The 25,699-nt window shown below is 41.7% G+C and overlaps 1 protein-coding gene across 1 annotated transcript in view; it reads left to right on the forward strand.

Annotated features, from left to right (window-relative positions):
- Positions 1-25,699, forward strand: part of PDE4B (phosphodiesterase 4B) — a 664,994-nt gene that overhangs the window by 110,915 nt on the left and 528,380 nt on the right. The window contains exon 3 of the mRNA XM_020993031.2: positions 20,144-20,256. Within this exon, the coding sequence (XP_020848690.1) occupies positions 20,215-20,256 (42 nt within the window). The 5' untranslated portion in view covers positions 20,144-20,214. The remainder of the gene's footprint in view (positions 1-20,143; positions 20,257-25,699) is intronic.

Genomic DNA, 25,699 nt, shown 5'->3' on the forward strand with positions numbered 1-25,699 from the left:
TCATACCACCTTGGAAAAAATGAAAATTTACAGGTCCCTACAAGTATCTCTGAAAACAGCTATACAAACCCCTGAAGCTTGGGACAGTACACTCTCCACATTGGAAGCAGACTCTTACCTTAACAAAGAGTTTAAAACTCAAGTAATTGGCTGGGATCATGAGCAAGCAGTGCAAAAAGAGTCAGACTATATTATCTTACTTTGGTGAAAAAGAAGATCAAAATATACAACCAGAAGAAGACAACAAAGTCAAAGCTCCTACATCCAAAGCCTCCAAGAAAAATATGAATCAGTCCCAGGCCTTGGAAGAGCTCAAAAGGGATTTTGAGAAGCAAGTAAGGGAAGTAGAGGAAAAACTGGGAAGAGAAATGAGAGTGATGCAAGAAAATCATGAAAAACAAGTCAACAGCTTGCTAAAGGAGACCCAAAAAAATACTGAAGAAAATAACACCTTAAAAAATAGCCTAACCCAAATGGCAAAAGAGGTCCAAAAAGCCAATGAGGAGAAAAATGCCCTAAAAAGAAAAATTGGCCAAATGGAAAAGGAAGTCCAAAAGATTACTGAAGAAAATACTTCCTTAAAAATTAGAATAGAGCAATTGGAAGCTAGTGACTTTATGAGAAATCAAGACACTGTAAAACAAATCCAAAAGAATGAAAACATTGAAGACAATGTGAAATATCTCATTGGAAAAACAACTGACCTGGAAAATAGATCCAGGAGAGAGAATTTAAAAATTATTGGACTATCTGAAAGCCATGATCAAAAAAAGAGCCTAGACATCATCTTTCAAGAAATTATCAAGGAAAACTGCCCTGATATTTTAGAACCAGAGGGCAAAATAGAAATTGAAAGAATCCACAGATCTCCTCCTGAAAGAGATCCCCAAAGGAAAACTCCTAGGAATATTGTAGCCAAATTCCAGAGTTCCCAGGTCAAGGAGAAAATATTACAAGCTGCCAGAAGGAAACAATTCAAGTACTGTGGAAACACAATCAGGATAACACAAGATTTAGCAGCTTCTACATTAAAGGACGCAGGGCATGGAATATAATATTCCGGAGGGCAAAGGAGATAGGATTACAACCAAGAATCACCTACCCAGCAAAACTGAGTATAATCCTTCAGGGGAAAAAATGGTCATTCAGTGAAATAGAGGACTTTCAAGCATTCTGATGAAAAGACCAGAGCTGAATAGAAAATTTGACTTTCAAATACAGGACTCAAGTGGAACATGAAGAGGTAAACAGGAAAGAGAAATCATAAGAGACTTATTAAGATTGAACTGTTTACATTCCTGCATGGAAAGATGATATTTATAACTCATGAGACCTTTGTCAGTATTAGGGTAGTTGAGGAAAAAAATTATATGTATGATATATGAGATAGAGGGCACAGGGTGAGTTGAAGATTAAGGGGTCATATCTGGAGAATAAAATTAAGGGATGAGAGAGGATTATACTCGAGAAGAAGAAAGGGAGAGGTAGAATGGGGTAAATTATCTCACAAAAAAAAAAAAAGAAAAGTCTCTTACAGTGGAGGGGAAAGGGGAAGGTGAGAGGGAATGAGTGAATCTTATTCTCACAGGATTTGGCTTAAGGAGGGAATAACATACACATTCAATTGGGTATGGAAATCTGTCTTACCCTACAGGAAAATAGGGGGAGAAGGGGACAAGAGAGCAGGGGGATGATAGAGAGGAGGGCAGACTGGGAAAGGGGGTAATCAGAAGTAAATACTTCTGAGGAGGGACAGGGTCAAAAGAAAGAATAGAATAAATGGGAAGGCAGGATAGGATTAAGGGAAATAGAGTTAGTTTTTCACAACATGTCTACTATGGAAGTGTTTTGCATAACTGCACATGTATAACCTATATTGAGTTGCTTGCCTTTTTAATGAGGGTGGGTGGGGAGGGAGGAAGAGAGAAAATTTGAAACCTAAAGTTTTAAAAACATATGTTTAAAAAAATGTTTTTTTGCGCTACTGGGAAGTAAGAAATATAGGAAATGGGGTACATAAGTCTATCCTGCCCTACAGGAAAATAGAAGGGAAAGAGGATAAGAGAAGGGGGGAGAGATAGAAGGGAGGACAGACTAGAGGAAGGGATATTCAGAAGGCATGCCATCTTGGGGTGGGGGGAGGGGGGGAAAATTTGGAACTCAAAAACTTGTGGAAGTGAATGTTGAAAACTAAAAATAAAAAAAAAGGAAACCTCCAAAAAAAATAAAAAGTCACTGTTTAGTATTGGAATTTTGAAAATTAATTTATTTTGCTTTATCAACAATCACTGCCACAAGCTTTTGAGTGTTACATTTTTCTCCCCCTCCCTACCCAAGACAGTACGCAATCTGGTATAGACTCTACATATACATTCCTTTTAACATATTTTCACATTAGTGATGTAAGTAAGAATTAGAACCAATAGCAGGAACCAGTAGAAAGAGGAAACAAAACACAACGGAAGAAAAAAAAAACAAATAGTCTGCTTCGATCTGCATTCGAAGTCCATATTTCTTTCTTTGGATGTGGATAGCATTTTCCATCATGAGGCCTCTGGAGATGTCTTAGATCCTTGTATTGCTGGAAAGTGTTAAGTTTATCAATATTAATCATCGCACAACGTGGCTGTTATTGTGTACAATGTTCTCTTTGTTCTGCTCTCTTCACTCAGCATGAGACCATACAAGTCTTTCCAGGCTTTTCTGAAGTCTGCCTTTTCATCATTTCTTATAGCACAATAGTATTACATGACATTCATATACCACAACTTGTTCAGCCATTCCCCAATGGATGGGCATCTTCAAAATTCCAATTCTTTGCCACCACAGAAAGAGCTGCTATAAATATTTTTGTACATGTGGGTCCGTTTCCCATTTGTATGATCTCTTTGGGATATAGCCCTAGAAGTGCTAATCCTGGGTCAAAGGGTATGCATGTCTTTATAGCCCTTTGGGCATAATTCCAAATTGCTCTCTACAATGGAGAAGTCTTTAAAGATTGATTTCTTTTCCCCTTTACTGTAATAATGAGTCCAGAGGAGGGTGGCCAGGATGGTAGAAGGATTAGAGACAATACCAGAACAGGCTCATTTGAAGGAAATGGGGATGTTTATCTTGGAGAAAAAAAGATTCAGGGAGGGCATTCTAGTTGTCTTCAAGTGTTTCAAGGGCTGTCACTTGAAGGAGATGAGGGGTTAGATGAGTTCTGTGTGTCCCTGAGGCCAGAACCAGAAATAATGAGGGTAAGTTGCCAAGAGGCAGATTTTTGCTGAAACCAATGAAAAAGTTCCTCTCAGTTAGAGCTGTCCCCAGGGGCCTTGGGCTGTCTTGGACTCAATAGGTTCCTCATAACTTAAGGTCCCTCAGCAGAACCTAACCATGCAATTGGAGATTCCTGTTGAAGCAGACTTTTAGGTCTTTTTGACTTCAGAGATTCTGTCAATAAAACCACCTAGTTCTAGGTGGAAGGGACCTGAAAAGTCATCTAGTTCAAACCCATCATATTACAAACGAGGAGACTGAGGCCAATAGAGGTTGTGACTTGTCCTGGGAGAGTGGGGCTTTGGACCCAGGTGCTAATGCTCTTGAAGTCTAACTCTAGCATTCTTTTACATGATCCTCTATTGCCTACTTATAGTTAGAGATAAATAATTAGGAAAATTGATTGGAAAGCCACTGAGGTCAGTGTCACTTTGTTCACTTAAAATTGATTAAGATGTGCTCTGCCCACACCCGAAAGGACTCCCAGATATCAATTCCATAGGTCATCAACCACTCTCCATTTTCACATTGCATCTCATCTCCCTAAATGTTAGTGAACTTTCTTCCAATGATATCATATTATAATATATATTCACTTTATATTTATTTAGTATATATGACATTACATGTATATTATATACTTTATATTTCTTTCATTTGACTCTAAACTGAATGCAAGTACGTATTGTTTCATTCTTTGGACTTGTACCCCTAGCCTTTAGCCTAGAATACAGTATAAGTTCTTAGTAAATGCTTCATGATGGATTGACTAACTGATCTACTGGCCATAATCACCCAAAATGTCTTCTGACAACTTAGCAGCTGAGAGTTTCCATGCCTTCCATAAACCAGTCAGTCATTTCCTAGAACAAGAAACACATATTTTCATATTTGGGTGGAACCTAAAAGACCAATTGGTCTAACCCAAACTTGGGCAGAAGTCCTCTTTGCAATATGCCCAAGAAATGAGAAATGACTATCCATTCTCCATTTGAAGATCCCCAGGGTTGGAGATAGGGGGCACAGTGGATCGAGTGCTGGGCCAGCAGTCAGGAAGACCCACCCTTCCTGAGTTCAAATTGGACCTCAGACACTTACTAGCTGTATGATCCTGGGCAAATCACTTCATCCTGTTTGCCTCAGTTTCCTCATTTGTAAAATCAGCTAGAGAAGAAAATGAAAAAGTTCTTCAGTATCTTTGCAAAGAAAACCCTAAATGGGGTCATGATGAGTCAGACATGACTGAAACAGCTGAAAAACAAACAACAAATGATAAATCATTCATGTGATAAATCATCACATGAAGCAGCCTATCCATATCACTTCCAAAAGGAAAAGCTATAATTGTTACAATTTTAAAAATATGTATCCAAGTAAAATCTGACTCTCTGTAGCTTTATCCTGTTGTCTGGGATTCACAAAACTATGATCTTATGACCTTGAAAGTACTTTTTCCGATCTAAGTCTATGATCCTGCAAACCTAAATTTTACCGCTCCTCCAGTAAGATAAAGCTATTAAACTCCCTCCGCAGCCTGCTCTCCTCAGCACTGACCTGGGAGCTCCTCTTATTTTTTCATGCATGTCAATCTCCTCTCTCCCTCTAGGTTATAAGGTCCTCATGGGCAGAAACAACAGCTGCCTTTTCTTTTGTAGCCTGCCCTGCAGGAGCATCCTTTGCCCAGAGTTGAATAGATGAGGCACCTACTGGAAATCCACAGTTAGGTGAATTCTGTATTGTCCCCCATAGTTGTCGCCACTGCTCGGGAACCTGGGTTATCATTTCTTCCTTCCCAGGAGCCCTGCTACTGCATCCATCACCCCACAGCCCATCCCATCTTGCACATGTTGTATTCGCCAGCCACAATTTTAAACGGGCAGATGGGGAATGAGCTTTTCTTGAGCAGAATATTTTTGCTTCATTGATTTTCTCTGCTGGCTGTCAGGTGGAGCAGTTCATTGTCACTGGTTTTCTTTTTGTCCATCCTTCCTTCCTTCCTTCCTTCCTTCCTTCCTTCCTTCCTTCCTTCCTTCCTTCCTTCCTTCCTTCCTTCCTTCTTCCTCCCTCTCTTTTTTCTTTCTTTCTCTTTTTCCTCTCTCCCTTCCTTCCTTCCTCCCTTCCTCCCTTCTTTCCTCCTTCCTGCCCTTCCTTCCTTCCTCCTTCCTTCCTTCCTTCCTTCCTTCCTTCCTTCCTTCCTTCCTTCCTTCCTTCCTTCCTTTCTTCCTTCCTTTCTTCCTTCCTTCTCTCCTTCCTTCCTTTCTTCATTCCTTCTCTTTCTTTCTCTCTTTCTATCTCTTTCTTTTTTCCTTCTCTCTCCTTATTTCTTCTCTTTTTTTCCTTCTCTCTCTCTCTCTCTCTTCCTTCCTTCCATCTTTCCTTCCTCTTTTTGTCTCTTAAAGGCTTTCCTGGTAGAACTATGGAGTCTGAATGCAGATCAAAGCATACTGTTTTCTCTTTTTAGTTGTTTTGTTCTTTCCTGTTTTCCCTTTTGTTCTGATTCTTCTTTCACAACATAACTAATGTGGAAATGTGTTTAATATGCTGATACAGGTATAGCCTATATCAGATTGCATGCCATCTTGGGAGGGGGAGAGGGAAAAATTTAGAACCCAAAAATCTGTAAAAGTGAATGTTGAAAATTAAAAATAATTTTTTTTTTAAATAGGCTTTCCTGGGGTCAGTGAGAGGTGAAGAGCCCTGCCTCGGGTCACACAGTGAAGATGTGTTAAAGCTATGTCTGAGCCTCTTTCTTCCTTATACTGAGGCCAGCCGTATAAATACTGAGCCAGCTAGGTAGTATAGGGGATAGCTTGCTGGCTTGAGAGTCAGGGAGATCTGAGATCAATTCCTGTCACAAATACTTAATAGCTGTGTGACCCAGGGCAAGTAATTTTATCTCTCTTGGCCTCAGTTTCTTTATCTAGAAAATGTGGATAATAATAATATCTGTCTCACAGGGTTGTTCTGAAGTGAGGATGGAATAAGATAATATATGTAGAGTGCTTTGCAAACCTTAATGCATTAAATAAATGTTGACTATTATTATTATTAGGTATAAATATACATACATGTATAATATCTCTATATACAGATATAATATATATTATATTCCATTAAATATTATATGTAATATATAATATATTACATATAACATATACATATATTCCATTAAATTGTAAGCTTCTTGATGACAGAGACTGTTTTTTTCCCTGGCACATAGTAGGCTCTTAATAAATGTTTATTGAATTGTATTTAATGTGCAGATACATGTACAACATATGTGTATGGATGATGCATATACTTCACAATACATTATACACAGTCTACATGTATGTATGTACTGCATGTCCACATAATACAGAGGCAAACATACAAATATGCACACTGTATACACACATGCGTGTGCCCCAATATTCCCATACACTGTGCCCTTAGACACATGGTTTTCCCAACACAGGTTATACTGCCAAGTACACCTGTCATATACACAATATTCCTTTGATGCCTCCTATTGTCCCAGAGGCGACCCTAGGTCCTTGAAGGCCATGCCAATGGGTTCCGTGTTTGTTGTGGCTTCTGCTCGTTGTTTAAGGACCTCCCTAACTATGTTCAGAAAGGAAAGACTCATCACCAGGATGATTAACTGAAGAGGCAGGGGCAGGGTAGGGGCCATGAAGACTTGAGAAGGAAGCATGTAGGTGTAAAGCAGAGCTTGGGGCACTGTAGCCCATTGGCCAAAGCCAGCCTTCTGCTTTTACATTTTAAAAGTAAGCTGTATTTAAACATGCAAAACCGTCCTTAGCTCATGTGCTGTACAAAAGCAGATGTGGGGCCATAGACTACAGCTCGCTGACACTTGGTTGAGAGGAGAAAGCACTGGACTTGAAGTCAGGAAGATCTACATTCCTACCTCAGACATGTTTTAGTTGTGTGCTCCTAGGTAAGTCATTTAACCTTTCTACGCCTCATCTTGCTCATCTGTAAAATGAGAGAGTTCTATTTGATGCCATCTAAACTCTATTCCAGATTCAAATCCTATGATGTAAGGCATGAAGGGGTTGTGGTCTTCAGCACTACGTGGTCTTCAAACCATGTGTGTAACCACAGGGTACACCATTACAATTTTTGCTCCCATATTTGCTGATTTCTTATTTATTTATGTTGTTTTATACATAGCATGACATAAATATATATGCATTGTATATATATAGGTATGCATATGTGTATACATGTATATATAAGATGGGCATGTATGTACATAGCATGATTACATGTGTAAGTATAAATACCTATGTATTGTGCATAGGTGCATGTGTGTCTGTATGAATGTGCATATGTATGTGTGTGTGTATGTTGGTAGGGGGAATAAATTGTTAGGGCTTACTTTGGTAGACTGTTTTTTAGCTGATTCTCACATATACTCAGTCTTTTCTTGAGAGATAAGCGTACAAAATCATTCACTTAACTTGTATAAATATTTTTCTCGGTACTTCCCACATACATGTCACTTTGCTAGGCACTGTGGGTGTTACCAAACAAAAGAGAACTATTTTGGGTCTTGAAGAAGCTCCTGTCCAGTGGAGATGGCCTAATAACTGCTCTTTCTAAAGAGCTTCACAGTTTCCAAGTCACATCCTCCGGACAACATGAGCTGGACATAGACATGTGCAGCATGGGCCGGTCCCCACACCTGAGCACTCTCCTTCCTTACCTCTGCAGCCTCCTGGGCCTGACTTCCTGCAGGACTGGGCTCAGATGCCACCTTCCTGTCATAGGAGGCCTTTCCTTGCCTCCCCCCATACTATCCCTTTCCCTGGCTCCATGGCCGCAAAGGTTACCATCCTTTCAATGTTTTAATCAGAATGTCTTGTATTTATTCATCGATTTCTTTCCTTGGTGTCCTTCCTATGACAGGTAGGGGCGGTGCAGGTGATCCCAGAGAGGGCACCAGCTTGTATTGGTACAGAGTTGCCATATCCAGGAGTTCTCCCTTCCCATGAAATCACAGAGCCAGACTTTATCTCTCCCTTTAGAATGTGAGCTCCTAGAAGTCTAATTTTTTTGCCTCTCAGATACCCCAGATCTTACCATAGTGCCAGGCATACAATAAGTGCTTAACAAATGTTTGTCTGATTGAGTGAACATAAAGTAGAATTGTTATGTGCTGGAAAAGGCCCAGACAGTGGGGCCCAAGACCCTAGAAGATGACTGGGGGCTCAGGAAAAGCATCATGATGGAGGGGGCATTTGAAGTGGCCTTGAAAGAAGGGGTCAAAGTTGAACAGGTAGAAATGGGTTTAAAGGTACAAACCATTTCCCTTTTCTGGACTTTAATTAGATGCCAGATGATCTTTGAGGTACCTTCTAGCTCTGAATCTGTGAAAGGTCAGGGAGCACAAAGGGTAACCAAAGACCTAGAGCTAGGAAAGTCCAGAAAGGTGCCAAGTGGGTCAGGCGGCTTAGAGGGAAAGGTGTGAGCATGGAGATTGGTACCGTCCAAGCAAGCTCGTAAGGTAGCTTGGACTGATTGTGGTCACTACATCCCAGGCTCCACAGTTTAGACTTTCTTGTGGTAACTCTCTGGGATGCTTCCTTAGGCTCGTGGCCCGAGGAGGCAGGTGGAGGGGCCAAGTTCCTAGTAATTGTAAACCAAAACATGTGAATGCCTTGTGGTTTTGCCCCCAGTCACAGAGAGAAGACTCTGTAACAATGGGTTGGTGGATTAAGATCCCAACCTGTGCTGGGAAAGGTCACTCTTTCCTGTGTAGCTCATGAATTGTCTGGTGGCCTCATGCCATGAATAAAAGGACATGGAGAAGTTCAAGGGACTGGGCTGGCCACAGTGCTATCTGCTATACAACACTGCCTCCAATGGGGGAGATAACAAAACCTTAAACAAGCAAATGTAAGCAAACAAGCAAACAAACCAATCAATTCATTGAGGAATGCATGTAAAGTAGGTAGAAGGTGGAAGAGAAGAAGATGGCAGCCTGCCATGCGTCTCTCCCCAATCCAGCCCATTCTCCACTCAGCTACCAAAGCGATCTTCCTAAAACCCAGGTCTGACTGGGGCCCATCCTACCACTTAATAAACTTCATTAGTTCCCTCTTATCTCTAGCAGCAAATATCAAGATTCTCTGTTTGCTTTTCAAACCCTTCACAACCTGCCCCTTTGTGACTTTCCAGTTTCTCATGTCTTACACCCTTATGTACCCTACAATCCAGTGACATGGGCCTTTTTGCTTTTCATCTCCTTGTGTGAATGGTTTCCCCTATCTAGAATTCTCTCTCTCCTTGCCTCCACCACCCGGATTCCTGGGCTTCCTTCAACACTCAGCGCAAGTCTCTCTTTTTGAAAGAATCCCCAGGCCCGCCTCCTGCCCCGCTGGTGGTCCTTTCCCTCTGAGTTTACCTCCCACTTATACCACATATATCATGCATGTACATAGTCATTTGCATGTGATTCCCCTCATTAGATGCTGAGCTCCTTGAGGGCAGACCTGTTTTTGTTTTGTGTAACGCTGTGTCCGTAGCACTCAGCACCCTGCTTAGTGGATGAGAAGTGCTCAAAATGCTTGGGGAACTAATTATAAAAGTACATTGAATATAAAGAATATTTCAATACTTTTATAGATGAGGAAAACTAAGCCTCAGAAGGGTTAAATGACCCATGGTCACAGAGCCTCCCATGGAGGATTTGAACCCATCTTCCTGACTCTAAGAGCACCACGCTGGCCATTCAATGGCAGTCCCAATCACACACCAATTAGAATTTGTGTTCAAGAAAGGATAGCCAAGATTATTAATTGAATAGAATCAATCAATAATCCTTATTTGTTAAGTGCATACTGTATTCCAGGCACTATGCCAAGCACTGGAGATGCCTTCAAAAAGCTGGTATTCTAATGGAGGAGATGACACATACATGAATAGGTTCATACAAGATGCAGAGAGAGCAGGTGGAGGGAAGCCTTAGAGGGCAAGAGAAGTGACTCGGGATTCAAACAGTAACTCAGTCAATAACCATTTATTAAGTGCCCACTGTGTGTTCAGGCATTGTGCTAAGTGCTGACTAACTCCGGGTGGTTTATTCCTGGTCTCTTTCAGCCATCCTCCTGTGCCCCTTGGTGTCACAGATAGAACCATGAATTCTCTGAAGCTTTGCCGGTAAGAACGCAAGCTCAGTGATGTGAAGAGATTTTGAGAATGGGGCTGGGGACAGACGGCATGACTACCATCTAAGGCCCAGCTAGATGGAATTCAAAGACACTGGTCACTGGAGGCTCGGCTTTCTGGAGATAAACACTGTGGCTCACAGTGACTTTGGAATACATGCTGATGAGGCATAGAAAAGTCATGCCAGACATCAGTGGAGGGAGTGCTCAGAGGGACAAAATCAGCAGTCCTTCAAGTTTTGTAGTAATTTGTTCATAAATTATTTTCTCATGTCGGAAAAGAATTCATCTCCACTCCCACTCAAATTCCCAAATACTGAAATAATTAGGTTCTTAAACACAAAGACTTGAAGGAAGGGGTATTGTTAAAATATGTACTAGTGAACAAAAGAGTCTCCAGAATACATGGTAGTTTGGACTAATGATTATGAATTACTGAAAGGAGAGAAAGGAAGGAAGAGAAAAAAGAAAAAAAAAGAAGGAAAGAAGGAGGGAAAGGAAGGAAAGGAAGGAAGATAGGAAAGGAAGAAGTGGAAGAAGGAAAGAAGGCAGGCAAGAGAAAAGAAAAGGAAGAGAAATAAAAAAGGGAAAGAAGGAAGCAAAGAAAACGTAGCAAAGAAGGAAAAGAATGAGAAAATAAAAGAAAGGAGGATAAGAAAAGAAAGAGAAAAAAGGAAGGAACCAGAAAGCAAACAAGGTAGGAAGGAAGACAAAGAAAGCGTGACTCAGGGCAGCTGACCAGTGTTGGGCCAGAGAACAACACTGAACTGCACTCCTCCTTTTGGCAGAGAGGTGCAGGTGTGCGAGAGCAGACCGTTGCACTAAAGGACTCATTTGATTCACTTCAACTAGGACTTATCATGCGCCTACTGTGCCCTAGACATTATCTTAGGCAGGGCTGGAGAGGTCAGGCAAGGTAAAGGGGGAAATACAGCAGCAGCAACAAATAACTGCTGTCCTCCAGGACCTGATATTTGCTTGTGACTGCGGGGATGTTTTACAAAGACAAGCATCATCGCAGGACATGTCGGTTAGATGGAGCAGTGGATAGAGTGCCAGGGACAAAGTCAGGCAGGCTTTGACACTCAGTAGCTGTGTGACCCTGGGCAAGTCACTTAGCCCTGTTTGCCTCAGTTTCCTCATCTATAAAATGGGGATAATAATAGCACCTATTTCACAGAGCTGTGGTAAGTATCAAATAAGATAACAAATGTAAAGTGCTTTCTGTTCTATAAATGCCAGCTACCAGTAATAAGGTCATTTTCCTATCAGAAAAGTGCAAAGATGTAAATACCAAATTCTGTTTTCTAGTCTTTTTGTCATGATGGGAATGGATAATGAAGGCAAACTCTGTCTTTTGGTTAAAGAAGGTTCTGGTAAATATCCTTATTTGAATTTCAAATGGCAAGGACATTTTCACAGTAGGCATGCTTATGTATTTAGACACCTAATTATAAAATGTTTGTGATCTCACCATTAGGTCAGTCAGTCAATGATCATTTATCAAGCACTTACCATGTGCTGGGAACTGAAGTAAGTACTGATGATACAGACAAAAGAAAAAAAAAAAGCAGTCCCTGACCTCAAAGGAGCTTAAAGTCTAAATGGGGAAACAACCCATCAATCAATGACCATACGTATACACACATATGTGTGGGGAGAGAGAGAGAGAGAGAGAGAGAGAGAGAGAGAGAGAGAGAGAGAGAGAGAGAGAGAGAGAGAGAGAGAGAGAGAGAACAAACAAGCAGATGAGGAGAATCTCAGAAGAAAGAAACTAGTGGGAGGAAGCAGGAAATGTGAGACTTGAGTTGAGTCTGGAAGAAATCTAGGGAAATAAGAGGTGGACATGAGGGGGCAGAGTATTTCAGGCCTTTGGGTCAGCCAGGGCAAAGGTATAATATGGAACATAATCTCAGAGGAACAATAAGAAGGCCAGTGTTAGCTGGATGGCAGTGTTTGGAGGAGAGTAAAGTGTGAGAAGACTGAAAAGGGAAGAAGGGGCTGGGTTGTGAAAGGCTTGAAATGCCAAAGAGAAGATTTTATATTTGATCTTTGAGGTACTAGAGAGCCAGTGGACTTTACTGAGGGAGGAGTGTGTGTGTGTGTGTGTGTGTGTGTGTGTGTGTGTGTGTGTGTGTGTGTGCGCGCGTGCATGCGTATGTGTGTGTGTGTGTGTGTGTGCACCTGTGTGTATATGTGTGTATGAGAAAGAGACAGAGAGAGAGACAGAGACAGAAAGAGAGGAAGAGAGAGGGGGGAAGAGGGAAAGAGAGAAAGGCAAAGAGAGAAAGAGACAGAGACAGGCAGACAGACAGACACACACACACACACACACACACACAGAGTCATGTGCTTTAGGAAAACACATTGAAAGCTGAATGGTGTAGAGAGTTGAAGATGTGAGACCAAGCAGACAGCTATTGAGGAGTCCAGTTGAAAGATTACACAGACCTTCCCAAGGGCAGAGGGCTATGTGAGTGCTGAGAAGGGAACATATGCAAACAATGTCACAAAGGGATAAATGACAAATTTGGCCACAGATTAGAATGGCACCACGTGTTAAAACTCGGATGGCATGGAGGATGAGGGGGGCCTTTGTAAACAAACGCTAGTGCTTCGCCCTTGAAGGTTTGCAGAGTACTTTACCTAGGTTAACTCACTGGATCCTCACAACAGCCCTGTGAGGCAGGTGCTGTTGTTATGCCCATTTTACAGGGGAGGAGACTGAGGCAAACGAGTGGCTTGCTCAGAGTCACACAGCTGGTAAGTGTCTGAGCACGATTGGAGTGTTTTGGATTCTAAGTCCCAAGCTCCCGCTGAGATGAGGGGAGAAGTAATGAGTTCTGCTTTTCTATTTTGAACTGTATGTGATCTCCACATTGAATAAAATGCATTTCTTTTTTTAAATAATATTTTATTTTCCTCAATTACATGCAAAACCAATTTTTCACATTTGTTTAAGTTTTGAGTTCCAAATTTTATCCCTGTTTTCCTCTCATCCCCTATCCCTGAGACAGTCAATATGATATGGATTATATACGTGGAATCATATAAAATCTATTTCCATATTAGTCATTTTGTGGAAGAGAACTGAAACCAAGAAGGAAGGAAGGAAGGAAGGAAGGAAGAAAGAAAGAAAGAAAGAAAGAAAGAAAGAAGAAAGAAAGAAGAAAGAAAGAAAGAAAGAAAGAAAGAAAGAAAGAAGAAGAAGAAAGAAAGAAGAAATAAAGAAAGAAAGAAAGAAGAAAGAAAGAGAGAGAGAGAAAGAAAGAAAGAAAGAAAGAAGAAAGAAAGAAAGAAGAAATAAAGAAGAAAGAAAGAGAAGAAAGAAAGAGAGAGAAAGAAAGAAGAAAGAAAGAAAGAAAGAAAGAAAGAAGAAGAAAAGAAGAAAGAAAGAAAGAAGAAAGAAGAAAGAGAGAGAGAAAGAAAGAAGAGAGAAAGAAAGAAAAGAAAGAAGAAGAAAGAAAGAAAGAGAGAGAGAGAAAGAAAGAAGAAAGAAGAAAGAAGAAAGAAAGAAAGAAGAGAGAGAGAGAGAGAAGAAAGAAGAAAGAAGAAAGAAAGAAGAAAGAAAGAAAGAAAGAAAGAAGAAAAAAGAAGAAGAAAGAAAGAAGAAAGAAGAAAGAAAGAGAGAGAGAAAGAAGAAAGAAGAAGAGAAGAGAAGAAGAAAGAAGAAAGAGAGAGAGAAGAAGAAGAAAGAAAGAAAGAAGAAAGAAAGAAAGAAGGAAAGAAAGAAAGAAAGAAAGAAAGAAAGAAAGAAAGAAAGAAAGAAAGAAAAACAGTGTGCTTCAATCTGTATTCATATGCCAGTAAGTTCTTTTTCTGAAGGCAGATAGCATTTTTCATCATGAGTGTTTTGACATTGTCTTGGACCACTGTATTGCTGAGAAGAGCTAAGTCATTCATAATTTATCATCGCATTACTGTTACTGTGTACAATGTTCTCCTGCTTCTGCTCACTTCGCTTTGCATCGGTTCATGTAAGTCTTTCCAGGCTTTTCTGAAATCATTCTACTCATCATTTCTTACAGCACAATAGTATTTCATTACAATCATGGACTACAACTTGTTCAGTCATTTTCCCAACTGATAGACATCATCTCAATTCCCAATTCTTAGTCTCTGTAAAAAGAACTGCTAGAAATATTTTTGTACAAATAGATCCCCCTTCCTCTAAAAAAAATCCCTTTGAGATACAGACCTAGCAGTGGTATTGCAGTATCAAAGGGTACGCACCTATTTTTTGGGCATAGTTCCAAATTGCTCTCTAGAACGGTTAGATCAGTTCACAACTCCACCCACAGTGCATTAATATCCCAGTTTTCTCACATCCCATTCAATATCCATCATTCTCATTTTCTGTCATATTAGCCAATCTGATGGATTTAAGGTAGTACCTCAGAGTTGTTTTAATTTGCACTTCTCTAATCAATAGTAATTTAGAGCATTTTCACATGATTATAGATAGCTTTGATTTCTTTGTCTAAAAACTGCCTGTTCATATCCTTTGACCATTTGTCAATCAGGGAATAACAAATTTGACTCAGTTTTCTATATACTTAGGAAATGAAGCCTTTATCAGAGATACTTGCTATGAAAATAGAAAATGCTTTTCTAATTTCAGAGAGGCACATATGTGTAAAATAGGCAATGATGTATCTGGGAACCTTCAACCTCAGGAGATTCCTTTTGTTTGGAATAGAATATTTTTTTATCTAAAGGAGCCTAGATCCAAAGCTGAGGAGGAAGTGATGCAGCTAAGTGGCATAGGAGTAAAAGGTGACTTAATTTAGTTTTAATTTATTCTTCAAAATAGACAATTTTCCTTTCATCTGTTTTATTTTTAGAAACTAAAAGCAGGCAATATAATATTCTACTCAATAAATGCAAAGATCAGGACAAAATCGCCATTCTTCTGTTCTGTGTTATGGCCAGTTAATGGTGCCAGCTATGAAGAAGGAGAAAGAGCAATGAAGATGAAGGAGAGAGAAGCATGTCAGACGAGAGAAGGGAATAAGCATTATTTATACAGTGCCTACCACGTGATATAATCTCATTTGCTCTCACAAAAACCCTGAGAGGCAGGCACTATTATTGTCCCCATGCTACAGTTGGGGAAACGGAGGCAGACAGAAGTTAAGTGACTTGCCCAGCGTCACACAGCTAATGACTCTGGTAAGTGACTGAGGCTGGATTTGAACTTCCCGACTTCAGGCCCAGTGGCTTTAGGGCCTATGCCACTCCCACTGCCTCTAGACAGCAGACAACACAGATATGTATAAAGAATAAAGTGAAAAACTGAGGGAAAGACAATATGAGGTCTACTGAGAAGGAGCTACAGATCCGGTTTAAGGTCCTTGTAACAGGCCTTAAACATTTCTCCATTTTTATATCATTTGATGGATCATGTTTATTAACGTTTCTGGTTTTGCAGTGAGAAAAATCTTAAAACCTAATAAGTTGGGAAAGCGGAGCTGGGATCGGGTTGTACAAGCCTATACATGCGAGACAAGCATTTGTATCTGATCCTGGACACAATCGCAAACTGCTGGAGGTTGTTCAGTAGAGAGATGACACGATCAGCTAGCTGTGTGCTTCAGGAAAATGGCCTAGGTAACTGTATGGAAGGAGGAATCGGGCAGTGTCTACCATTGCTGCTGGATAATGTGACTTTGAAGAGATGCATATGCTGAAATGAGCTGATAAAAAGGCACATGCAGAGAGAGGAGAGACAGAGACAGACGGGGACCGAGAGGGAGGGAGACAGAGGAAGGGAGGGAAGGGGGGGAGAGAGAGAGAGAGAGAGAGAGAGAGAGAGAGAGAGAGAGAGAGAGAGAGAGAGAGAGAGAGAGAGAGAAAGAGAGAGAGAGACAGAGACAGAGACAGAGACAGAGAGAGACAGAGACAGAGAGAGAGACAGAGAGAGAGACAGAGAGACAGAGAGACAGACAAAGACAGAGACAGGGAAGGAGAGGGAGGGAGACAGAGGAAGGAAGGGAAGGGGGAGAGAGAGAGAGAGACAGAGAGAGAGACAGAGAGACAGAGTCAGAGAGAGAGAGACAGAGAGAGAGACAGAAAGACACAGAGAGAGACAGAGACAGAGAAACAGAGAGAGACATAGAGAGAGAGACAGAGACAGAGACAGAGAGAGACAGAGGTAGAGACAGAGGCAGACAGGGACCGAGAGGGAGGGAGACAGAGGAAGGGAGGGAAGGGGGGGAGAGAGAGAGAGACAGAGAGACAGAGACAGAGACAGAGACAGATAGGGAAGGAGAGGGAGGGAGACAGAGGAAGGAAGGGAAGGGGGAGAGAGAGAGAGAGAGAGAGAGAGAGAGAGAGAGAGAGAGAGAGAGAGAAAGACAGAGACAGAGACCGACAGAGACAGAGAGACATAGACAGAGAGAGAGACAGACAGAGACAGAGAGAGATACACAGAGAAAGACAGAGAGACAGACAGAGACAGAGACAGATAGGGAAGGAGAGGGAGGGAGACAGAGGAAGAAGTGAAGGGGGAGAGACAGAGAGAGAGACAGAGAGACAGAGACAGAGACAGAGAGACAGTCAGAGAAAGAGAGACAGAGAGAGAGAGACAGAAAGACAGAGAGAGAGAGACAGAGACAGAGACAGAGAAACAGAGAGAGACATAGAGAGAGAGACAGAGACAGAGAGCCAGAGAGAGAGAGAGAGACAGAGGTAGAGACAGAGGCAGACAGGGAGTGAGAGTTTGGGAGACTGAGAAAGGGAGGGAAGGGAGAGAGAGAGAGAGAGAGAGAGAGAGAGAGAGAGAGAGAGAGAGAGAGAGAGAGAGAGAGAGAGAGAGAGAGAGAGAGAGTCTTCATGTCGTAATAGCTCTATTCTATGGACTTACGGACTTAACAGATACTTCAATTTATTTATTTTTTAAAAGTTATTTTATTAATTTATTTTGATTTATCAACAGTCGCTTCCATGTGCTTTTGAGTTTAAAATTTTTCTCCCCCTTCCTCCCTACCACCCTCCCCAAGATGGCACACAATCTGATATAGGCTCAGATACTTCAATTTAAAAAGCTAATTTAAATGATTCTTTTTTTTATATTATCTACATTTCCTACTGTATCTTTCCTCCTTATCCCTCCCAGAGAGATATCTCTTATAATAAAGAATTTTAATGGGGGAAGAAGCTCAGGAAAACTAACACAAGTATGGAAAGTCTTGCATTTTATAGTGTCCAACACCCATGGTCTTCCATCTCTGCAAATAAGCAGGGAAAGGAGGGAGGCGGCCTTTAATTTGGTGGCATTGCGTCTCTACAACTATAGGCTTACATGATAATATAACTCACTGGTATTTATCCTGCACCTGGGTGAAATTAATCACAGGGATAGGTCCAGCCTATAGAGCAAAGTTTTCTCTTCCCTGGTATAGAGGAACCAAAGTGGTGGAGGTAGAAATAAAATACGGTTAGTATTTGTTTATTGCCTTTGACCTAAAGTGATACACTTCTTTAAAACGAATAAACAACACATTTCTGACCTACTTTGGTCAACTTGTGAATGGATGCAGTATTTTTTTAATATTTACTGAAAAAAAATCATCTCTTTAGCATGCAGTATCAAATATTAGAACAGTTTATTGACCATTCCTCCTAAGAGACGCGTAAACAATCACAATAGTAATAACAATGACCATAATAACAGTGGATAACATTGATCCAATGCTTTAAGGTTTGCAAAGCACTTTACAAATATTATATTATTTTATTCTCTAAATAACCCAGGAAGATAGGGCTGTTATTAAAACCATTTTAAAGACGAGGAAGCTGAGGCAGACAATAGTTAAATGACTTTCCCAGAGTTGAATTTAAACTCATGTCTGTCTTGATTACATGTCTAGCTGTCTATCCTGTGTGTGACCTTGCTGCCTCCATAGAGGAATGGAAGAATTCACACTGGGTAGAGCCTTTTCTTGCATTCCTAGAAAACTCCCAGGTAGGGCATCATTGTCTCTTCTCCTCTGTGCATAATCCTTTTTACTTTGTCAGTTTTGACTTTGGCATCCACATCATTTTGTAAAATGATCGTTTGAAACCAGAAGCCCCGCTTTCCTGGGGGACGCCAGTAGTGCGCCCCTACTTAGCATTCCACGGTTAAGTCCAGAGCTGAAACGCCATCAGGCTCTTGATCTCTATATGTCTTTATGTCAGAAAGGCACACTTTGAGAGAGGCATGTGTTTCAAGTGTTGGGATGTACAGAATGAAGAAAGTCCAGACTGTCGGCTTGATGTTCAGAAGGAATATGGCAAGCTTGTGATCCCCAGACCTTGGGGAACTCCCACATGGACTCAGATTTCTTATGTTCGGTCACTATTACATTTCATTGTGGTTTTGTTCCTCCAAGCTATGTCTTGTTATACTTTGATAATCTATTGGCTCTGCCATCTCCCAGATTTGAGCACTCTCTCCAGTGGTGCAGGTAGCAACTCGTAGGATTAGAATGGGAATCGGTCAATCAAGCATTTGTTAAAAGCTTTCTACACTTCAGGGAGTTAGGTGGCACAATAGTGCATAGAGCACCGGCACAGAGTCAGGGAGACAACTCATCTTTCTGAGTTCAAATCCAGACTCAGACATTGACTGGCTGTGTGACCCTGAACAAGTCACTTCCCCCGGTTTGCCTCAGTTTCCTCATCTGTAAAACGAGCTGGTTAAGCGAACGGCAAACCACTCCAGGATCTTTGCCAAGAAGACCCCAAGTGGGGTCGTGAAACATCAGGCAGTACTAAATGACTGAACAGCAACGCGCATGTTCGGCGCCATACTGAGCACTGGCAGCACAAAGACAAAGCTTCAACAGTCCTTGGCCTCAGGGAGCTTACACTCGATCGGGAAGGCCCTTCAAGCCCAACCCCCTCATCTGACACCTAATACTTTCTCCGTCACGTTCTCTCCTAAATTCTCTTGGTGGGTGGGGGGCCCACCCACGCTGCTTGGGGGCACTTTTTCTGCTTCTCCTGATGTTGTATGCATATGTGCGGAGCTTATTACTATACAAATAGCAAGCATCTGTATAATACGTGGAGGTTTGCAAATAGCATCCCGCTTGTTCTCATGATAGCCCTGGGACTTAGGTGCTATTTTTAATCCCATTTTACAGATGAGAAATTTGAGGCAAAGTGAGGTTAAGTGACTTGTTCAGAGTGACACAGCCGGTATACGTTGGAGGTAGGATTTAACCAAGTCTTCCTGAAAGGTCGACTTTCTACCCACTCTGCCAGCTGGAAAGTGACCTTGCACAAAACAGGCTGCATGCTAATGCAGTGAATCACTCTGAGTTTGTGAGCTCAGCAAATTTAATTGTTTCCTTTCCTCGATTAGCTGGCTCCTTGTTTCAGCCTTCTGAGTCTCATTTGATGTCGTATTTATACCCAGGTTAATCCAATCTAATCCAATGTAACGTGACATTCACTGCCTAAGCTGCGCTGGGCTCTGGGGTTACAAGTCACCATGACAGTCACGATCCTCACAGAGCTTATTTTCAATTGGAGGCAGAGGTGTTTTTGACCTCGTGGAAGGGGATTCTGAAATTACAGAGTTGGCCTTGAACTTTTGCTCTCATCCTCTGCTGATAGCCCAACTGACTTCTTCAGGTGAACTGGAGATAAGCCAGCTGCACGCAGGTGCTTAACCAAAGGACTGAACTATCAATTTGGTCTTCCCTTCTTCCTTGTAGGTATTGAGAGTTGCTGGAAGAGCTGGACTGAGTAACAGACATCATATGAAGGGCTTGTTTTCCTGTTTATAATGAAGAAAAGCAGGAGTGTTATGACAGTGACTGCTGATGAGGTAAGGCCTCGAATTCAGAGGTTTTTTTTTTCCCATTTCTGCTTTGTGTTCACGTAGTACAGAAGGTATGGGAAAGAGAGCCCCAAGGAAACATGCTGGCTTAGGAGAAAAGTGCAATGTTTTATGAGATCCTAGATTGAGGACCTCAAGGGAATTTAGAGGTCATCTATTCATACCCCCTTCATTTCTTGCAGATGGGTAAACTGAGACCAAGGGTGAATAAATTGCTTTCCCAAGGTTATAAAGATAGCTAAGTAAGCATAGGACTTGAACTCAAATTCTCTGAATCCATTTCTAGTGATCACCTCAATGCGTAATGTTTGGAAAGTGCTTAGCACAGTCCCTGGTTAGGTTGCTGCTGTCCTTCATTCTCAAAGAGGGCCAAAATGGCATCACTGTGTCAGGGTCAAGGTACAGTGTGCCAGACTATGGATGATCAGACCAGGATGAGCTTGGAAGGCTCTACCACAGGGTGGGCACAAATAGTTCACATGGACATTTGGGATGTAGAAATCCCTAAATTTGAATATCTCACATTTCTCTTGAGCTACTGCAATTCTGCTTTGCTCATGGAGCACATCACGTTCTCTGATGTGGGCATACCATGCTGGGCAGGTCTTTGTCAGTGTAGGTGCTCAGTAAATGCTCGTTTCCTTCCTTTCTCCTCCCCCCTCCCCTCCTCCTCCTCCCCTCCTCCCCCTCCTCCCTTCTCCCCCTCCTCCTCCTCCTCCTCCTCCTCCTCCTCCTCCTCCTCCTCCTCCTCCTTCCTTCTTCTTCTTCTTCTTCTTCTTCTTCTTCTTCTTCTTCATCTCCTCCTCCTCCTCCTCCTTCTCCTCTTCTTCATCTTTGTCTTCTTCATTTCCTTCTCCTTCTTTCCTCCTTCTCCTTCCACTTCCCTCCCTCTCTCCTTCCTTCCTTGCCTTTCTTCCTCTTTCCCAAGCCACCTGATACCAGATCCAGTAGAATTTGCACTCTGCCACCAGAATGCCTGCTTGATTAGATTCTGTGTGGTACAGGAGTAGGAGGAGTAGATTTGGAGTCAGAGGATTTGGCTTCAAGTCTTGCCTCTTTTCCTTCCTACCTCAGTATGTCTCGGAGCTTTGTTTCCTTATGTGGGACTAGACGCATTCCCAGTTCCCTTCCAATTCTAAATCTATGATTCCTCCATCCTCCTTGTGAAGCCTTGTGCCCAGACCATCTTCTCAATTTTCTAATTTATAAAATGAGGGGGTTGGAGTGGATGATTTGGGATGTAGCTGAAGATCTCCTTCCTACCGATGGCAAAAGAAAAGAGCTGGGAAATTTGGTTTGATTTTCTCAATCCTTTGCTGTATCTTTTTGTGTTTAGAATGAGAGAAAGCAGGAGACGCCTGGGCTGCTGAAGCTTCCCTTTGTTCACTGATAAAATGACCCACTGCACAGGCGACGAATTCCTTATTGATACTCAGTTGTTTTACAAACTACATAGAGATTTTGCCAGAGTAATTAAAAAAAACCAAATAAGTAGCCTGAGACTCCAGCATCCTGCTACTTTCCCAAGGCGACAGAGTCAGTATGTGATGGAATTGAGGTTTCAGCCAGGTTCTTCCAACTTCTGCTTCAGTGCTCCTTGCTCCATACAGTACTTCCTCTCCCACGTGCTACGTGTGGAAGAAAAATGAGCCCCCCCACTAACTGAGCCAGGGGCCCATGATGCGGAATGCAGGACAAACATCAGGAGGGAGGGATCAGAGATTATATAGAAAGATTATACAGTTCACATATCTACCCCCCCACAATCACACACACACACCTACACACACACACACCCCCCACCACATACACACTACCCCCATTTTGTACAAGAGAAAATCATTGCCATGAGGCAAAAAAACTATGCAAGGGTAGGGATTTCTTTGGAGCAGATGAAGGCTAGCATTGTCTTGCAGAAATCAAGTGGTTCCTTGAGCAAGAAGGACAGGAAAATAAGGCTTTATATAATAAGGACAAAGGAAGTAATACACTTCCTTACCCTGAAGGGCATCCCAGAGTAAGATGATCTCTGATTCAGAAGCTATGACAAGAATGGAGACCAGCCCATACATGAAAGCAAAGCAGAAGAATAAACAAGTCAATGTGGGAAGCATGTAGCAGTTAAGTATTGAGCAAAGGTACAATTTTATTTTGAAGTTTGCTTTGTTTTTAGTTCTTGTCTTAACCGGAGCAATTAAATGACATCTGAGCGAAAGGTAGAAATTGAAAATTTATAGTTTGGCTTCTGTGTTAGTATTTATACTTGGTTGAAAATTGGCAAGAGAATTGGTCATGTGTTATGTATCTCTCACGCCCTCATTTATTTGTCTTTGACAAAGGCAAGTTGGCCTGTCCTATCCTAAAGAGGCATCACTCCTCACCTGGTGGCTGCTGCCTTAGGTACTCTCATGGAACCATGTATATTCTGACTCTCTGGTTTAGGGTTTTTTAGGTTCTGGTTTTTTCTTGTGCAAAGCCAACTAGGAGCTCAAAACTATATTCCTATAAAAACCTGTCAGGGCTATTTATCACTGACTCAGAAAGCTGACATTGATCTGTGGGAAGGACACCAAGACCCAAACCTCATTCAGTCTCTCTGGCTGAATTGATATGCCAGGGGCTCCTGCCTCTGTGTGCTACAATAATCCTCCATTCTCCACATATCGCCTAGTCCAGATCTGGCCTAGGGAAAACTTCAGTCTTCAGGGGATCCGCATTGGGAGATAACCCACCATGAGCCGGCTGAGGATCCCCACTTGAACGCGTGCACACAGCAACCTCTCGAACTATCTGATAGCCTCATGCTGTCTCACGTCATCCTTTCTCTCTGACCCACATTGCTCATGACTCCAACCACAAGCTATCACTGTGTGCTCCCATTTCCTTCTCCACACACTTCAAAGCCCTGGGGGCTGCTTTCCCAGCCAAGCCCTGTCCATTAATTAGCAGCATCCTGACCAATCCTTTTTAGCCTCGAGGACGATTAATACACACACACACACACACACACACACACACACACACACACACATAGAGCTGGAAGGCCTCTCTTTGGCTCTGGTTCAAAGCCACTCTGTGTTCAGACTATCAGGGATGGGCATACTGCCAACATGAATGAGGTCACTTCCATGGAAGTAGGCATTGTACCTCTCTTCTAAGTTTACTGATTGGAATTCTCTATTGGGTGGAAGTTAGCTCATTTTCCCAATGAAATTAGAAGTTATGTAAATACAGAAATGTAAGTATTCACCTACAGAGAGCACACACAGCCTTTGGCATCTGAACAGCCAGGTGGCCATAATGGATAAAGTGCTGGGCCTAATGTCAGGAAGACCTGAGCTCAAAACCAATCTCAGACGTTTACTGGCTTTGTGACCCTGGGTAAGTTATTTAACCTCTTGTTTGCCTCAGTGTCCTTAGCTGTACAATGGGGATAATAATAGCACCTATGTCCCAGGACTGTTGTGAGGATTAAATAAGACATTTATAAAGGGCTTAACACAGTGCCTGGCACATGGTAGGAGCTATATAAATGCCTGTTTCCTTCTTGACCATTAATAAGAACAGAATCAAGCTGAATCTTTACTGGTATTTTGAGTAACCAATTATCCAATCTACTGGTGGGCCTGTGGGCACTACCTACAATGATGAAGCTTCAAATTCATCTATGCCTCCTCATCTTATATGACTCCTGTCCAGTATTTCTTAGTTCATCATGATGGAAGAAGGTCCATCTGACATGCTGGGGACATTCCTTGCGTTCCCTTCATGTTTTAAGGAGACCAGTAGAACTGGTGGACTCTCCTTTGGTGAGCCTTCTCTCTTGCCCATCAGTCCATCTGGTTTTTCTTAATATACATCTCTTTGATTCTGCCTTTTGTACAACTTTTCATGTGTAATTCCTTTCTGTAATGTGTTGCTGTCTGCTCAAGAGCACTGCCATTGCCCTTTGGGTGATCCTTAGCTTTTCTTCTATGGACACTGTAATTTTGCGTGTCTCACAGACATAGAGCAAATGCCAGGAGAATGATATTTCAAAGATAGGCCTTTGTTTCAGGGAGAAAGCATGATGTATAAAAAAGTTTGAGAAACATAATTTTTGAGTAATTAATCATTTTATTATTTATGGCTAGTGAGTGATTAATAAAAGGATGGTCGTTTGTCCATTTCTCTTAAACCAAAGATGGATCATGGTGACTGCTTGATGCTTATATGCCCTTGGAAAAGTGGGTATTCCCAACTGGCAGCAATCAACTCTGATTCATTAACAATTAATAAGAAGAATGAATATTATAATGAGAGTTGGGGGAATGTGACTTTGGTTATGTCAGTTTTACTCCCAGACCACCCCCAGCTGAGCAATGTAGACAATGCTGCCCAAGCCCAAGCAGAACACACTGGGCTTCCCACTTGGGTGGGGTCTGTCTGAACAAGATGGAGGAGCGAATTAAATCTAATCTCATTATTAGTCCCATTCCTCAAGGGCTGATCTCACAGAGCAGAGAATGAGGAAACAGGAAAGGAGAAAATCCTGCATCTTCCCAATAGCACATGGTTACTGATAAAAGAGAGAAATAGTTATTTCTCTCAAAAGTTGGAAACACTAAAAAAAACTTTGTAATTTCCTGAAAGCAATCTGGTCTGCTCCACCTATCTTGTTCAGTTCTGAAGCCAACTTATAGTCTTTTTGACTAACGCAGCAGATAAGAAAGGAATGGAGAATGTCTAAATGTGTAGTCGGATAGTGAGCTTAAATAGCATATGCACACATGCACACATGTATACAAATGTGTGTATATGTGAGTACATATACATTCATGTATCATGCATACACATGCACATGTATACTATAAGTATTAAATAACATATGGTATATCTGTATGAATATACATACATGTGTACATGTGTGTGTTTATATATGTGTGTGCTTATGTGCAACATAGGTAGCCTATGTACATAGGCTATATCAGTTCTCTCTCTGACTATATATCACAGTATAGAAAGTTAGATACTTCATCCACTTGAGTGTGTTCACTGGCACAGACCACCATTTAGAATGGCTTCATCCCTGAGAAGGGGCCCAAGCCAGTTTCTCATTCTCCTCATCATTTCCATGGGTTTGGAAAGTCATCTGGCCTATGGTCAAGTGGGAGTGCCCACCAGGCTGGTGAGGCAATGACTGGAGGACTGATCCCTTTCTCTCTAAGCTGGTAGAATTGGAAGGATTCCAGACCCCAGCATGTTCTTAATTAAAAGAAGGAGACTTAAAAAGAAAAGACAGCAATTGTCCAGCTGCCCTTAGAATTGGGAAAATCTGGATTCGAGTCCTGCTTCTGATATATACTGGATGCATGACCCTGGGCAAATCCCTCGTCCTCTCAGCATCCCCCAAGTGTCTTTGTAAGACTCCAAGTTTTACAACAGTTACTTG

This window comes from Phascolarctos cinereus, unplaced genomic scaffold (genome assembly GCF_003287225.1).
Source record: "Phascolarctos cinereus isolate Bilbo 61053 unplaced genomic scaffold, phaCin_HiC Scaffold_5;HRSCAF=322, whole genome shotgun sequence".
Taxonomy (NCBI): Eukaryota; Metazoa; Chordata; class Mammalia; order Diprotodontia; family Phascolarctidae; genus Phascolarctos; species Phascolarctos cinereus.